Raw genomic sequence first — 16,721 nt, 5'->3', positions numbered from 1 at the left:
TTACATTAGCTACCCTAGGACACGGGGCAGCCGAGTTTTGGATCACCTCTAGTTTACGTACGGTAGAATGAGAGGCCGGCCAGGATTGCGTTGGAATAGTCAAGTCTGGAGGTAACTGGGAGCACGAGCCCGCATTTCTGAAACGCTTTGCTCCGGCGTGGTCTGGAGATATCGAAAGTTAAAAGTTGGAAGATTCAAGGTTGGATTAAAACAGGCTGCTGGACGATCTGTATGTTGACTATTTGAGTGTACCTTGTTACTATGCGAAGAATAATCTGAGTTGTGTATAGTAATTCATGACATTGTCTGTATTTGAGTGTACCTTGTAACTATGCGAAAAAAAATTTGATGACGTCGTCTGTATGTTAAACGATCTGGTTTGTGTATAGTAATTCAGAAAGCAGTTAGCCTTGATTTCAGGACAATGCCATTTTTGATTCGACACCGTTTACATGTTAATTGTCTAAGTGTCCTCTACAAAGAAACAAGAGTTCAAAGGCTTTTTTGATATAAAGATGAGAGTTTGACACACATTAGGTCGCTAGACACTGGAATCTTGGACGGTGTGTGTCACAAGCAGCCATGGAAGAGCTGCCGTCATGACATGTATCAATAGCTTTCATTCTTGGTTTGTATAGTATGAATGTCTGAATAAAAGCGCTGATCCTGCATTTACTACAACTGAGTGTGTGTGTTATTCAACCTTTAAAGCAACGAAGTGGAATGAGCAAGGCAGCCATTTACAACAGTAACAAAGGCACAAATACTGGAATCGTGAAGTGTGATGGCTCACATACTGGTCGTGGATAGTATGAAGGTCCTGCATTGCTATAACTGAGGGGGTGTGTAATCTGCCGTTTAAAGTGACGAGACGATAAAGAGCAAGCAACAGCCCCGCAGCCCTTACCTTGCCGTTTGCGCGCTCGCTCCTTCATGATGTGCTGGTGAAGGGCTCGCGCCATTGCGCTCGACATCTTGGGTCGTTCCAGTAGAGCTGGCATCGTCTCAGTTTCCCAAGGAGCCAGACACTAGAAGCGAGACCTGGAACGACACACGTTAACATGAGGATCACGTGGAACGGGCGAGACCGTTAGGGGCAGGAGTCGGCCACACGGCTCCCTCGAGCCTGCTCCGCCATTCAATAAGGTCACGGCTGTTCTTCTGGAGGGCGACGGCAGTGAAGAGGGCGACCAGATTGGACGTCAACCTAATCCAGGGCACTGATTGGAGCGTGGGCAGGCACAGCAGGAGCGGCGAGTGATGGTGGGGGCCCAGGAGAAGCGCGAGTTCGGGGCCCAGAGGCAGCACGGGCCCAGCCCACACTGTGCGATATGTGCGCGCACTAGGCCCGTGCAGCAGAGCTGGTCTCCAGTCGTCCTGGTTAACCCTTGCCACTGGACCAAGACCTCGCTCTGTCAAGCCCCGTGTGTTGGCTGGTGTGCAACGGCCACCCCACGTTAAAAAAATCCACCCACAGGCATCTTCCACCCTCCGCGATGTAGTTCGGGATCGGGAATATTAGGTCCTTCGTTGAAACACCTGTGAACTCATCCCTTTTTGGCGTGGAAGCAAGTCATCCTCGTTTCGAGGGACTGCCTAAGAGGCTGATCTACCTCAACTCCACTTGCCTGCACTCTCCCCGTATCCCTTAATATTCAGAAGACCTCAGCGGACAAACAGGTGGAGGTACAATCGATGCATTCCCACCCCACCGCATCCAGGACAGCGTCGTCAGTGAAATCATTGCTCCCTCCCACTGGACCGCAATACCAACCCACTCTCTCCGCTACCGACGCACCGTGGCTGCAGTGTGCACCATCTCCACGATGCACTGCAGCAACGCGCCAAGGCTTCTTCGGCGGCACCTCCCAAACCCGCAACCCCCTCGAAGGACAAAGGCAGCGTGGGAACACCACCACCTCCCAAGTTCCCCTCTGACGCGCACAGACCGTCCCGACAGCGTGGTCTGGAGCTCCTGCGCAGCTGGCTTACCGGGGAAAAAAACGCGCAGCCCATTAAACGGGCTGTACGGCCCAAATAAAAACGAGAGGGAACATTGCTCCCTCCCTAACAGCACTGTGGGAGCACCATCACCACACGGGCTGCAGCGGTTCAAGGCGGCGGCTCACCACCACCTTCTCGAGGGCAACCAGCGATGAGCAATAAATGCCAGCCTTGCTAGTGACGCCCACATCTTAAATAGAAGCTACAGCCCTGAAACAGGCCATTCGGTCCAACTGCTCCGTGCCGGTGTTTATGGTCCACACGAGCCCCCTCCCACCCCTCTTCATTGTCCCCCATCAGCATATCCTTCTACTCCTTTCTCCCTTGTGTGTTTATCCAGCTTCCCCTTAAATGCTAAATCCTTCTCCCTTGTCCCCCGATGTCTCTCCCAGATATCATCTGTCTCTCCAAGATCTTCCCTCAGATCCCTCTCACTCAAATCTCCCTCCCTCTGCCCCAATCCCTCACCCTCTACCTCAGATTCCCTCTCCTGACCCCCCTCGCTCCCTCAAGACCCCTCCCTCTCCCCTAGATCTCCCTCCCTCCCTCTCACCACCTCTCCCTCAGATCCCCCTCCTCAGATTCCCCTCTCCCTCAGATCCCCCTCCCCAGATTCTCCTCTCCCTCAAAACCCCTCTTCAGATTCCCCTCTCCCTCACAACCCACTCCCTCAGATTCCCCTCTCCCTCAGTCCTTTCCCCTCAAACTCCCCCTCTCTCAAACTCCTCTCCCTCAAAACCCCCTCCTCGGATTCCCCTCTTCCTCAAACCCCTCCCCCAGATCCCTCTTTTCCTCAAACCCCTCCCCCAGATCCCTCTCTTCCTCAAACCACTCATTTAAAAAACCATCACCCTCAAACCCTTCTCCCTCAAACTCCCCTCTCTCAAACTCCTCTCCCTCAGATCCCCCTCCCAAGATTCCCCTCTCAAACCCCCCTCCTCAGATTCTCCTCTCCCTCAAAACTCCCTCTCCCTCAAATCCCCCTCCCCAGATCCCCCTCTCCCTCAAACTCCCCTCCCCCAGATCCCTCTCTTCCTCAAACCCCTCTCCCTCAAATCCCCATCTCCCTCAAACATTTTCCCTCAAAACCCCCTCCCCCAGATCTCACAAACTCCTCTCCCTCAAATCCCGCTCTCCCTCAAAGCTCCCTCCCTCAGATCCCCTTCTCACGCAAACATTTTCTCTCAAACCCTCCTCCCCCAGATCCCCCTCCCTCAAAAACCCCTCCCCCAGATTCCTCTCTTCCTCAAACCCTCTCCCTCAGATCCCCCTCCTTCAGATCCCCCTCCCTCAGATCCCTCTCCCTCAGATCCGCCCTCCCTCAAACATTTTCCCTCAAACACCCCTTTTTCAAACCTCCCACCCCCAGATCCCTCTCACTCAAACACCTTTCCCTCAAAGCCCCTCCCTCAGATCCCTCCTCCTCAGATCCCAGATTCCCCTCCCTCAGGCCGTTCCCTCTCAGACCCCCCTCCCTCAGACCCCCTTCCCTCAGATCCTCTTCCCTCAAACCTCCCACCCCCAGATCCCTATCTCCCTCTCTCCCCTCTCCCTCAGATCCCCCTCCTCAAACCACCCTCCCTCAGATCCTCTTTCCTCAAACCTCCCTCCCCCAGATCCCCTCCCTCAGACCTTTCCCCCTCAGACCTCCCTCTCCAGCCACACTCACACAGCCGCCATAACACCCTCAACGTCACTCCCGTCTCTCTGTCCCTTTGGCGCTTGCCCCGCAGCCGTAAAGTGACGCGGCGGCGTCGTGCTCCCCCCGCCCTGCCACCGTCGCGAAGTCTACCCCATGCGCGACCTCGACCGTAAAGTGTTTGTTATTGTTTTGGGTTTTTTTTTGTTGCCCCGCAGCCGTAAAGCGTCAAACCTGCAAGGGTGGTGGTGCGAAGGCCGTAAAGCGGAGGTGCCCCGCTGTCGCGAGGGCGTGTCGCGAAGGCCGGTGTGTGAGAGAGAGCGGGGGGCGGGAGGAGGAGGAGGAGGAGGAGGATGGCGGCCGAGTTCCACCCGCGGGCCGGCCGGCTGGTGCTACTGCTCAACGCCAACCGCACGGCCAAGCGCGGCAAGCCCACCGAGGAGTTCAACCACGGCCTGGCCCTCAGCCGACAGCCGCTGGTCGACGGGCAGCTCTTCCAGGTGCGCATCGACAGGAAGGTGAGTGAGTGTGACCCGGGGGGGAAGAGAGGCATCCCCGGCGGCACAACCCCCGCAGGAAACACCGGGGATCGAGGCCTACTCCTGGAGCTGCACCTCCTACAGAGAGGGAGCAGGCAGTGTGCCTAGCAACAGCAATCAGGCGGGCAAAATGCTGATAAATGGCCACAAATGGATTTTGGGGGCATTCATTGTCAACATCAATCAGCATTTGTTATCAATTCCACAATTAATATTGCAGAATATTTCTCAATTCCACAATTAATAGATCATATTTCTGAATTCCACAATTAATATTGCAGATTATTTCTGAATTCCACAATTAATATTGCAGATTATTTCTGAATTCCACAATTAACAGTATATTTCTGAATTCCACAATTAACAGTATATTTCTCAATTCCACAATTAACAGTATATTTCTCAATTCCACAATTAACAGTATATTTCTGAATTCCACAATTAACAGTATATTTCTGAATTCCACAATTAACAGTATATTTCTGAATTCCACAATTAACAGTATATTTCTCAATTCTACAATTAATAGATCATATTTCTGAATTCCACAATTAATATTGCAGCATATTTCTGAACTCCACAATTAATATTGAATATATTTCTCAATCCCACCATCAATAGTGACCCAGACTGCAGAATATTTCTCAATGACACAATTCTCTCTACACCTCTCTTTCCTCCTTCAAGATGCTCCTTAAAACCTACCTCTTTGACTAAGCTTTTGGCCACCTGCCCTAATTTCTCCTTGTGTGGCTCGTTGTCAAATTTTTTTTTGTGCCTCATAATGCCCCTATGAGGCGCCTTGGGACGTTTCACTACGTTAAAGGTACTATATAAATACAGGTTATTGTTGACGGCCCAGGCAGCAGAATATTTCTGAATCTCACAATGAAAATTGATTGGGGCTGTTCAATATTTCAACCTGCTGCTAATTGTCCCCATCAAGCCTGCAGCTAGAGGGAGCATCCCAGCTTGGGGATGGGATCACTGCATTTGCAGTTTAATTTCCCCCCCCATCACCCCCCGGCCCATTATCAGTTTAAAATAGAAGAAAGACTTGCATTTGTATAGCACCTTTCACAACCTCCGGATGTCTCAAAGTGCTATACAGACAGTGAAGTACCTTTGTCGAAGTGTAGTCACTGTTGTAATATAGGAAACGGGGCAGCCAATTTGCACACAACAAGCTCCCACAAACGGCGATGTGATCATGCCCAGATCTTCTGTTTTAGTGATGTTTTGATTGAGGGATAAATATTGGCCCCAGGACACCTGGGAGAACTCCACTGCTCCTCTTCAAAAAGTGGTTTGCAACCACCTGAGCGGGCAGAAGGGACCTCGTGTTTAACGTCTCATCCGAAAGACGGCACCTCCCTAAGCACTGCACTGGGAGTGTCAGCCTGGATTATGTGCTCATGTCCCTGGAGTGGGACTTGAACCCACAACTTTCTAACTCAGAGGCGAGAGAGAGTGCTACCCACTGAGCCACGGCTGACACTTTTTTTTATCTTTTATGGGATCACTACACCATCAGCTTAATTCCACCCCCCTCTATCAGTTTAAAATTTCAAATCATGGTGTATTTGTAAAGCTCTGGTGTCCTCCTGTCACTGCTGCATCAGCAGAGGGCCCCTGGGGAAGTCAGGCTGAGGGATATAAACAAAAGCCAGGAGCAGAATCAGGTGTCCGTTCCAATCGCACTGTCAAAGCTGGCCTTGGGATTGGTATTGTGCTCTGCAAGGTGAGGGGCGCCTAATACAGGCATCAAGCCCTCCCAGGGCAGGTACAGCACGGGGTTAGATACAAAGTAAAGCTCCCTCTGCACTGTCCCATCAAACACTCCCAGGGCAGGTACAGCACGGGGTTAGATACACCGTCACAAAATCAGACGGCGTTCCCACCTGCCCCAGTGTGATACTTTCATGAATGATCTGTGGCCCGTGTTTATTTGGGACTATATTAAGACTTGTCCAACTCTTTCTTGTGGGACCATTGCAGCCATAATATAGTGGAAAATTGTATCCCAACAGTCTGAGCTTACTTTACCCCACCCCCTATCGATTGGTAATTTTCAAACTATAGCTGTATCATAGTACGATCTAGTTTGTATTGGAAGGGAATTACTTTTGGAATAAGGGAGCATCTACTCTCTGTGGCTCTCATTCGCGTCCCTCTGCCCCTGTCCCTCTGTCCTTCCCAACAACATGCAATTTTATAGCGTCTTGCATGTAGGAATATGTCCCAAGACGTTTTGGAGTAGTCATCATTGTCGGCAATCCCTCGAAGTGAGGATGACCTGCTTCCACGCCAAAAAGGGGATGCGTTCACAGGTGTTTCAGTGAAGGACCTAATATTCTAGGTCCTGCATCCCCTTTGCAATAAAGGCCGAGATTCCATTGGCCTTCCTGATCACTTGCTGTACCTGCATGCTATCCTTTTGTGTTTCATGCACAAGGACCCCCAGGTCCTGCTGTACTGCAGCACTTTGCAATCTTTCTCCATTTAAATAATAACTTGCACTTTGATTTTTTTTTTGCCAAAGTGCATGACCTTACACTTTCCAACATTATACTTCATCTGCCAAATTCTTGCCCACTCACTTAGCCTGTCTGTATCCTCCTGCAGCCTCTTTATGTCCTCCTCACGCATTGCCCTTCCTCCCATCTTTGTATTGTCAGCAAACTTGGCTCCATTACACTCAGGTCCCCTCATCCAAGTCATTGATATAGATTGTAAATAGTTGGGGTCCCAGCACTGATCCCTGCGGCACCCCACTCATTACTGATTGCTAACCAGAGATTGAACCATTTATCCGGACTCTCTGCTTTCTGTTAGTTAGCCAATCCCCTATCCATGCTAATCTATTACCCCCAACTCCGTGAACTTTTATCTTGTGCAGTAACCTTTTGTGTGGCACCTTGTCAAATGCCTTCTGGAAGTCCAAATACACCACATCCACTGGTTCCCCTTTATCCACCCTGTTCGTTACATCCTCAAAGAATTCCAGCAAATTTGTCAAACATGACTTCCCCTTCATAAATCCATGTTGACTCTGCCTGACCGAATTTTGCTTTTCCAAATGTCTTGTTACTGCTTCTTTAATAATGGACTCCAACATTTTCCCAACCACAGATGTTAGGCTAACTGGTCTGTAGTTTCTTGCTTTTTGTCTGCCTCCTTTTTTGAATAGGGGCATTACATTTACAGTTTTCCAATTTGCTGGGACCTCCCCAGAATTTTGGTAAATTACAACCAATGCATCCACTATCCCTGCCACTACTTCTCTTAAGACCCTAAGATGCAAGCCATCAGGTCCAGGGGATTTATCTGCCTTTAGTCCCATTATCTTACTGAGTACCACCTCCATTGTGATTGTGTTAAGCTCCCCCCCACCTACCACCAAGCTCATGGTCTACAGGGCTGTAGTAATACCCGCCCTCCTGTATAGACCTGAGGCATGGATGATGTATAGAAGGCACTTCAAGTCGCTGGAGATATATTACCAACGATGGCTTTGCAAGATCCTGCAAATCCCCTGGGAGGACAGGCGCACCAACATCAGTGTCCTCGTCCAGGCTAACATCCCCAGCATTGAAGCACTGACCACACTCGATCAGCTTCGCTGGGCAGGCCACATAGTACGCATGCCAGATACGAGACACCCCAAGCAAATGCTTTATGTCAAGCTCTTTCATGGTAAACGAGCCAAAGGAGGACAGCGGAAACGTTATAAGGACACCCTCAAAGCCTCCCTGGTAAAGTGCGACATCACCACTGACACCTGGGAGTCCCTGGCCGCAGACCACCCGAGGTGGAGAGAGTCCATCCAGTGTTAATGACAGACCTGTACCCGCCAGTACTGTACCCCAGTGTTACACAGTGACAGACCTGTACCCACCAGTACTGTATCCCAGTGTTATACAGTGACAGACCTGTACCCACCAGTACTGTATCCCAGTGTTATACAGTGACAGACCTGTACCCACCAGTACTGTACCCCAGTGTTATACAGTGACAGACCTGTACCCACCAGTACTGTACCCCAGTGTTATACAGTGACAGACCTGTACCCATCCGTACTGTACCCCAGTGTTATACAGTGACAGACCTGTACCCACCAGTACTGTACCATAGTATTATACAGTGACAGACCTGTACCTCCCCAGTACTGTACCCCAGTGTTATACAGTGACAGACCTGTACCCCCCAGTACTGTACCCCAGTGTTATACAGTGACAGACCTGTACCCCCCAATACTGTACCCCAGTGTTATACAGTGACAGACCTGTACCCACCAGTATTTTTTTGTACCATAGTATTATACAGTGACAGACCTGTACCCACCAGTACTGTACCCCCGTGTTATAAAGTGACAGATCTGTACCCACCAGTACTGTACCATAGTGTTATACAGTGACAGACCTATACCCATCCATACTGTACCCCAGTATTATACAGTGACAGACCTGTACCCATCCGTACTGTACCCCAGTGTTGTACCGAGACCTTCTCCTAACCCCTCTTCAGTTTCTGAATGACCATTTTAATGACCCACAAACAAAAATTAATGGTCTGTCTCTATTCAACCCATCATAGCCCATCATCATTTTAAAAGAGCTCAGTTACAGAAGGTGGGAATGAAGTCACGTGTAGGCCCAGACCAGGTAGGGGTGGGAATGGAGTCACTTTTAGGCCCAGACCGGGTAGGGGTAGGAATGAAGTCATGTGTAGGCCCAGACCGGGTAGGGGTGGGAATGGAGTCACGAGTGTACACTAGACCGGGTAGGGGTGGGAATGGAGTCACTTTTATGCCCAGACCGGGTAGGGGTAGGAATGAAGTCACATGTAGGTCCAGACCGGGTAGGGCTGGGATTGGAGTCAAGAGTGTACACTAGACCGGGTAGGGCTGGGAATGGAGTCACGTGTAGGCCCAGACTGGATAGAGGTAGGAATGGAGTCACGTGTATACGCTAGACCGGATAGAGGTAGGAATGGAGTCACGTGTATACTCTAGACCGGGTAGGGATGGGAATGGAGTCACGTGTATACGCTAGACCAGGTAGGGGTGGGAATGGAGTCACGTGTAGGCCCAGACCGGGTAGAGGTGGGAATGGAGTCACGTGTATACGCTAGACCGGGTAAAGGTGGGAATGGAGTCACGTGTAGGCCCAGACCGGGTAGAGGTGGGAATGGAGTCACGTGTATACGCTAGACCGGGTAGAGGTGGCCAGTTTCTTTCCTCGAAGAGCATGAGTGAACCAGTTGGGATTTTACGGCAACCTGCAGTTTTCATGGTCATTTGTTTTTTTTTAAATGTGCCACGTTTATTTATTTATTAGCCACAATGGGTTTGGAACTCGTAACCTCTTGGTAGCTTGTCCAGTGCCGTCCCTACTACACACCGTCCCAGGCATGTTGTAGTCTAGTACTGGACTGGCTGAGATTGGTGAGCTCAGCAAAGGGTTGTCCTTTAAGGAGTGAGCACATTGAGCCTATATTCTGGAGTTTAGAAGAATGAGAGGCGATTTCATTGAAACACCCAAGATTCTGAAGGGGATTGACAGGGTAAATGCAGAGAGGCTGTTTCGCTGGAGTGTCTAGAACCAGGGGTCACCGTCTCAGGATAAGGGGTTGGCCAAATAGGACTGAGATGAGGAATTTCTTCACTCAGAGTTGTGAATCTCTGCCTCATGAGGGCTGTGGATGCTCAGTAGTTGAGTATATTCAAGGCCGAGATCGATAGATTTTTGGAATCGAGGGATATGGGAATCGGGCGGGAAAGTGGAGTTGAGGTCGAAGATCAGTCATGATCTCATTGAATGGCGGAGCAGGCTCGAGGGGCCGAATGTCCTCCGGCTCATAATACTTATGTCATCGTGGAGATTGGCCCTGAAATCTGCCTCATCTGGTTTTGTGGTGTGCCAGGGGTCATAAGAAATAGGAACGCGAGTAGGCCATACGGCCCCTCGAGCCTGCTCCGCCATTCAATGAGATCATGGCTGATCTGATCATGGACTTGGGTCTACTTCCCTCCCCACTCCCCATAACTCCTGGTGCACTGTGCCGGGGGGGGGGAGGGTCGTTCTGTGCACTGTGCCAGGAAGGGGGGGGGGGGGTCCTGGTGCACTGTGCTGGGAAGTGGGGGGTGGTCCTGGTGCACTGTGCCGGGAGGGGTGGGGTCCTGGTGCACTGCCGTGGGGGTCGTCCTGGTGCACTGTCGGGGGGGGGAGGGGGGGTTGTCCTGGTGCACTGTGCTGGGAGGGGGGTGTGGGAGGGTCCTGGTGCACAGTGCCGGGGGTGGACGTGGTGCACTGTGCCGGGCGAGGGGGGGGCCGTCCTGTGCACTTTGCCGGGGGGTGGTCCTGGTGCACTATGCTGGGGTGGTGGGGGGTCCTGGTGCACTGTGCTGGGGGGGCGTGGGGGATCCTGGTGCACTGTGCCAGGCGGGGGGGGAGGGTCCTGGTGCACTGTGCCGGGGATGAACGTGGTGCACTGTGCCGGGGGAGTGGGGGGTCCTGGTGCACTGCCAGGAGTGGGGGCGGGGGGGGAGGGTCCTGGTGCACTGTGCCGGTGGGGGGGGGGGGGGGGTGGGAGGGTCCTGGTGCACTGTGCAGGGGGGGGGTCCTGGTGCTCCCCGCCCTGGGCTCCGGCCTGATTCCGGTGCTCTCGTTGACTCCTGCCCCCCCCCCTTTTTTTTTTTTGCTTCTGCCCAAACAGGTCAACTCCTGGAGCGGCTCGATTGAGATCGGGGTGACGGCCCTGGACCCCAACACCTTGGACTTCCCCAGCAGCGCCACCGGCCTGAAGGGCGGCTCGTGGATCATCTCGGGCTGCTCGGTGCTGCGAGACGGCCGCTCGGTGCTGGAGGAGTACGGGCAGGACCTGGACCAGCTGAGCGAGGGCGACCGGGTGGGCATCCAGCGGACGGCCGGCGGCGAGCTCCACCTGTGGGTCAACGGGCGGGACTGCGGGGTGGCCGCCTCGGGCCTGCCCCCCCAGGTGTGGGCTGTGGTGGACCTGTACGGCAAGTGCACGCAGGTGACGGTGCTGGCCTGCGACCACGCCTTCCGAAGGGACGAAGCCCAGCGCACCGCCGCGGCCGAGGAAGGTAAGGGGGGCTGCCGCCCATTCCTCTTCCCCCTCGCCCTCCGTCACTCATCTCGCTGCTGCCCGCGGGAGCTTGCTGTGCGCAGATTGGTCGCCCTTGTGGCCACGCTTCGTAAAGTACTTTGTTGGCTGTGAAGTGCTTCAGAACATCCTGGGGTCGTGAAAGGTGCTATACAAATGCGAGTTCGTCTGATGATTGAGTAGAAAATAACTAATTACCATCATAGGCAGTCCCTCGGAATCGAGGAAGACTTGCTTCCACTCTAAAAATGAGTCCTTAGAACATAAGAAATAGGAGCAGGAGTTGGCCATACGGCCCCTCGAGCCTGCTCCGCCATTTAATACGATCATGGCTGATCTGATCATGGACTCAGGTCCACTTCCCTGCCCACTCCCAATAACACCTTATCGGTTAAGAAACGGTCTATTTCTGTCTTAAATGTATTCAATGTCCCGGCTTCCACAGCTCTCTGAGGCAGCGAATTCCACAGATTAAAACCCTCAGAGAAGAAATTCCTCATCATCTCAGTTTTAAATGGGCGGCCCCTTATTTTAAGATAATGCCCCCTAGTTCTAGTCTCCCCTATCAGTGGAAACTAGAACTAGAGGTGGCTGAACGGTCCAATACGAGAACCACAGTCCCTGTCACAGGTGGGACAGACAATGGTTGAAAAAAGGGTGGGGAGTCTGGTTTGCCGCACGCTCCTTCCGCTGCCTGCGCTTGATTTCTGCGTGCTCTCGGTGACGAGACTCGAGGTGCTCAGCACCCTCCCGGATGCTCTTCCTCCACTTAGGGCGGACTGGTCTTTGGCCAGGGACTCCCAGGTGTCGGTGGGGATGTTGCACATAATCAGGGAGGCTTTGAGGGTGTCCTTGTAACATTTCCTCTGCCCACCTTTGGCTCGTTTACCGTGAAGGAGTTCCAAATAGAGCGCTTGCTTTGGGTGTCTTGTGTCTGGCATGCGGATGATGTGGCCTGCATGAAAATGGAACTCCTCTGTATAAAAAGTAACAGCAGAGAAAACAAATACAAAACTGTGCAGTGACATTTGCATTGTATTATATAATATTTACAGCACAGAAACAGGCCTAACTGCTCTATGCTGCACCATTACCCTGGTGTCCCCCACCTTGGCCCCTCCTATCTCCCATCTACATGCTGCCCCTTGGTGACATCATCCGGAAACACGGCGTGAGTTTCCACATGTACGCTGATGACACCCAGCTCTACCTCACCACCATTTCTCTCGACCCCTCCACGGCCTCTAAATTGTCAGACTGCTTGTCCCACATCCAGTTCTGGATGAGCAGAAATTTTCTCCAGTTGAATATTGGGAAGACCGAAGCCATTGTTTTCGGTCCCCACCGCAAACTGCGTTCCCCAGCCACCGACTCCATCCCTCTCCCCAACTCCTGTCTGAGGCTGAACCAGACGGTTCGCAACCTTGGTGGCAAATTGACCCTGAAATGAGCTTTCGACCACATATCCGCAGCGTAACTAAGACCGCCTGTTTCCACTTCTGTAACATCACCTGTCTCCGCCCCTGCCTCAGCTCCTCCGCTGCTGAAGCCCCCATCCGTGCCTTTGTTACCTCCAGACTTGACTATTCCAACGCACTCCTTGCTGGTCTCCCACATTCTACCCTACGTAAACTAGAGGTGATCCAAAACTCAGCTGCCCTGTGTCCTAACTCGCACTGAGTCCCGCTCACCCATCACCCTCTGTGCTCACTGCCCCGTGTCCTAACTCTCACCGAGTCCCGCTCACCCATCACCCCCTGTGCTCACTGCCCCGTGTCCTAACTCGCACCGAGTTCCGCTCGCCCGTCACCCCCTGTGCTCGCTGACCCGTGTCCTAACTCGCACCGAGTCCCGCTCACCCATCACCCTCTGTGCTCACTGCCCCGTGTCCTAACTCGCACCGAGTCCCGCTCACCCATCACCCCCTGTGCTCACTGCCCCGTGTCCTAACTCGCACCGAGTTCCGCTCGCCCGTCACCCCCTGTGCTCGCTGACCTACATTGGCTCCCGGTAGAGCAACGCCTCAATTTCAAAGTTCTCATCCTTGTTTACACATCCCTCCATGGCCCTCGCCCCCTCCCTATCTCTGTAATCTCCTCCAGCCCCACAACCCCCCGAGATGTCTGCGCTCCTCTAATTCTGCCCTCTTGAACATCCCTGATTATAATTGCTCCACCATCGGTGGCCGTGCCTTCTGTTGCCTGGGCCCCAAGCTCTGGAACTCCCTCCCTAAACCTCTCTACCTCTCTTTCCTCCTTCAAGACACTCCTTAAAACCTGCCTCTTTGACCAAGCTTTTGGCCACCTGCGCTTATTTCTATTTGTGCGGCTCGGTGTCAATTATTTAATCTCATTATAGTCCTGTGAGGCACCTGCGTTAAAGGCGCTATATAAATACAAGTTGTTCACACTCCACACGAGCTTCGTCTCCCCCTTTCAGCTTGACCCTCTATTCCTTTCTCCCGTGTGTGTTTCCCCTTAATGCATCGATACTATTCGCTTCAACCACTCCCTGTGGCAGCGAGTTCCACATTCTCACCGCTCTCTGGGCAAAGAAGTTTCTCCTGAATTCCCTATTGGATTTATCGGTGACTATCTTATATTGATGGCCTTTAGTTCTGAACTTTCCCACAAGTGTGGAAATATCTTGCCGATGACCCTATTGAACCGGCCAACCAAGAGCTACCCAGCCTAATCCCACTTTCCAGTTCTTGGTCCGTGGCCCTAAGGAATTGATTTAGAAGGCAAAGATTTTGGAGATGGAGGGGTTGACTGTTGAGGAAAGGTTGAGCAGGTTGGGCCTCTATTCATTGGAATTCAGAAGAATGAGAGGTGATCTTATCGAAACGTATAAGATTATGAGAGGGCTTGACAAGGTGGATGCAGAGAGGATGTTTCCACTGATGGGGGAGACTAGAACTAGGGGGCATAATCTTAGAATAAGGGGACGTCCATTTAAAACTGAGATGAGGAGAAATTTCTTCTCAGAGGGTTGTAAATCTGTGGAATTCGCTGCCTCAGAGAGCTGTGGAAGCCGGGACATTGAATAAATTTAAGACAGCGATAGACAGTTTCTTAACCAATAAGGGAATAAGGGGTTTTGGGGAGCGGGCGGGGAAGTGGACCTGAGTCCATGATCGGATCAGCCATGATCGTATTAAATGGCGGAGCAGGCTCGAGGGGCCAAATGGCCTACTCCTGCCCCTATCTCTTACGTTAAACTTCGTTCAACATGCATGTTTTGGATAATCCTTATCCTCCCTGAAACAATCACCCCAAAGATGCTGGTCTCATTCTCATAGAATCATAGAATAATTGCAACACAGAGGAGGCCATTCGGCCCATCGTGTCCATGCCGGCCGACAAAGAGCCACCCAGCCTAATCCCACTTTCCAGCTCTTGGTCCGTAGCCCTGCAGGTTATGGCACTTCAGGTGCACATCCAAGTACTTTTTAAATGTGGTGAGGGTTTCTGCCTCTACCACCCTTTCAGGCAGTGAGTTCCAGACCCCCACCACCCTCTGGGTGAAGAAATTTCCCCTAAATCCCCTCTAAACATCCCCCCAATTACTTTAAATCTATGCCCCCTGGTTATTGACTTCTCTGCCAAGGGAAATAGGTCCGTCCTATCCACTCTATCCAGGCCCCTCATAACTTCAATCAGCTCTCCCCTCAGCCTTCTCTGTTCCAAAGAAAACAACCACAGCCTATCCAATCTTTCCTCATCGCTAAAATATTCCAGTCCAGGCAACATCCTCGTAAATCTTCTCGACACCCTCTCCAGTGCAATCACATCTTTGCTGTAATATGGTGACCAGAACTGCACGCAGTACTCCAGCTGTAGCCGAAGTCGTGTTTTATACAGTTCAAGGATAACCTCCCTGCTCTTGTATTCTATAGCAACATCCATGTTTGCAGTAAGGGCGAGAGATCAGGAGTGTTGGTTAATCCACATCCTTTTAACGCCAGATTCAGGGGAGCTCGAGACAGTGATAAATCTGACCATTAACTACATTTAGTACTCTTTCAAAACTTTCACCTTGCGACTACATATGGAGCAGCACACCTAGATACTCGCACGTCGAGAACTCTGCGGGAATGGTGAGCGATGGTTATCTCTCTCTTCCTGCGCTGTCTCCCGAGAAAATAGGTGCAGGAGCAGGCCATTCTGTCCTTCGAGCCTGCACCACCATTCAATAAGATCATGGCTGATCATGCAACTTCAGTATCCCATTCCTGCCTTCTCTCCATACCCTTTGATCCCTTTAGCCGTAAGGGCCACATCTTACTCCCTTTTGAATATATCTAACAAATTGGCCTCAACAACTGGTAGAGAATTCCACAGGTTCACAATTCTCTGGGTGAAGAGGTTTCTCCTCATCTTGGTCCTAAATGGCTTACCCCTTATCCTTAGACTGTGACCCCTGGTTCTGGACTTCCCCAACATTATGAACATTCTTCCTGCATCTAAACTGTCCAATCCCATCAGAATTTTATATGTTTCTATGGGATCCCCTCTCATTCTTCTAAATTCCAGTGAATATAAGCGTGGTCGATCCAGTCTTTCTTCATATGTCAGTCCCGCCATCCCGGGAATCAGTCTGGTGAACCTTCGCTGCACTCCCTCAATAGCAAGAATGTCCTTCCTCAGATTAGGAGACCAAAACTGAACACAATACTCCAGGTGAGGCCTCACCAAGGCCCTGTACAACTGCAGTAAGACCTCCCTGTTCCTGTACTCAAATCCTCTCGCTATGAAGGCCAACATGCCATTTGCCTTCTTCACCACCTGCTGCATCATCGAGAGGAGGCGGGGCCGTGGAGGCATTTGAAGACTGGGATGTCGAAGACAGCTTGCTGCGCGGTTGGGCCCGGCGCAGACGAGGGGAGCGCAGTGCAGGATGTTGGTTCCGGCCATCCGCCCCATATAACTCCGTTTATCGAGACGGAGACCAGCCTAGGAGGGCGGCGGGCGACGTGGGCTTTGAGCTGGTAACGGTGCGGGTGAGAGTCCCGGCAGTGCCTGGGGTCCCTGGCAATGGGCTGGGAGAAGGAGGCGGTGTTCGGGGGCGGGGGTTGTTGGGTTTTGAGTCTCCGGACATTCTGGTTGCAGGTAGCAAGGGCTGTGTGACAAGGCGCTGGGGAACCTCACTCTTGTGTTAACCCTCTTGTACCTTGTTCTTTTTTTTGTTCCTTCTCTTCCCCCGCCTCCCGCCCCTCTCTCTGAATTTCAGCTCCCAACATCCCTCGGAGTTGCAGCCGTCCAGATAAATTTCCGAACGGTCTGGAATCGGAAAATGGTGAGGCAAATGTTGAGCTTCTGTCTGTGCTGCTCCTGCTCGATCTCCGGCCCGCTTGTTGGGAGGGTTCATTAGCTCGAAGGACAGGCACGTCTTTTTGTTAGACCTGACAC

General features: G+C 51.9%; 2 protein-coding genes across 6 annotated transcripts in view; one reads left to right on the top strand and one right to left on the bottom strand.

Annotated features, from left to right (window-relative positions):
* Positions 1–3,755, bottom strand: part of gps2 (G protein pathway suppressor 2) — a 36,578-nt gene extending 32,823 nt beyond the window's left edge. For 3 of the 5 annotated variants that reach the window (XM_070863101.1, XM_070863105.1, XM_070863104.1), the window contains exons 1-2: positions 3,674–3,755; positions 908–1,041 (exon numbers count right to left, since the gene is read on the bottom strand). In XM_070863101.1, the coding sequence (XP_070719202.1) occupies positions 908–1,001 (94 nt within the window). In that variant the 5' untranslated portion in view covers positions 1,002–1,041; positions 3,674–3,755. The other 2 variants (XM_070863102.1, XM_070863103.1) reach the window with 2 other exon arrangements.
* A 232-nt stretch (positions 3,756–3,987) lies between these two features.
* Positions 3,988–16,721, top strand: part of neurl4 (neuralized E3 ubiquitin protein ligase 4) — a 14,552-nt gene continuing 1,818 nt past the window's right edge. Inside the window, exons 1-3 of the mRNA XM_070863306.1 lie at positions 3,988–4,161; positions 10,900–11,290; positions 16,543–16,608. Of these exons, the coding sequence (XP_070719407.1) occupies positions 3,997–4,161; positions 10,900–11,290; positions 16,543–16,608 (622 nt within the window). The 5' untranslated portion in view covers positions 3,988–3,996. The remainder of the gene's footprint in view (positions 4,162–10,899; positions 11,291–16,542; positions 16,609–16,721) is intronic.

This window comes from Pristiophorus japonicus, chromosome 20, assembly GCF_044704955.1.
Source record: "Pristiophorus japonicus isolate sPriJap1 chromosome 20, sPriJap1.hap1, whole genome shotgun sequence".
Classification (NCBI taxonomy): domain Eukaryota; kingdom Metazoa; phylum Chordata; class Chondrichthyes; family Pristiophoridae; genus Pristiophorus; species Pristiophorus japonicus.
The sequence above is the reverse complement of the archived record's forward strand: the minus strand, read 5'-3'. Positions and strand labels throughout refer to the sequence as shown.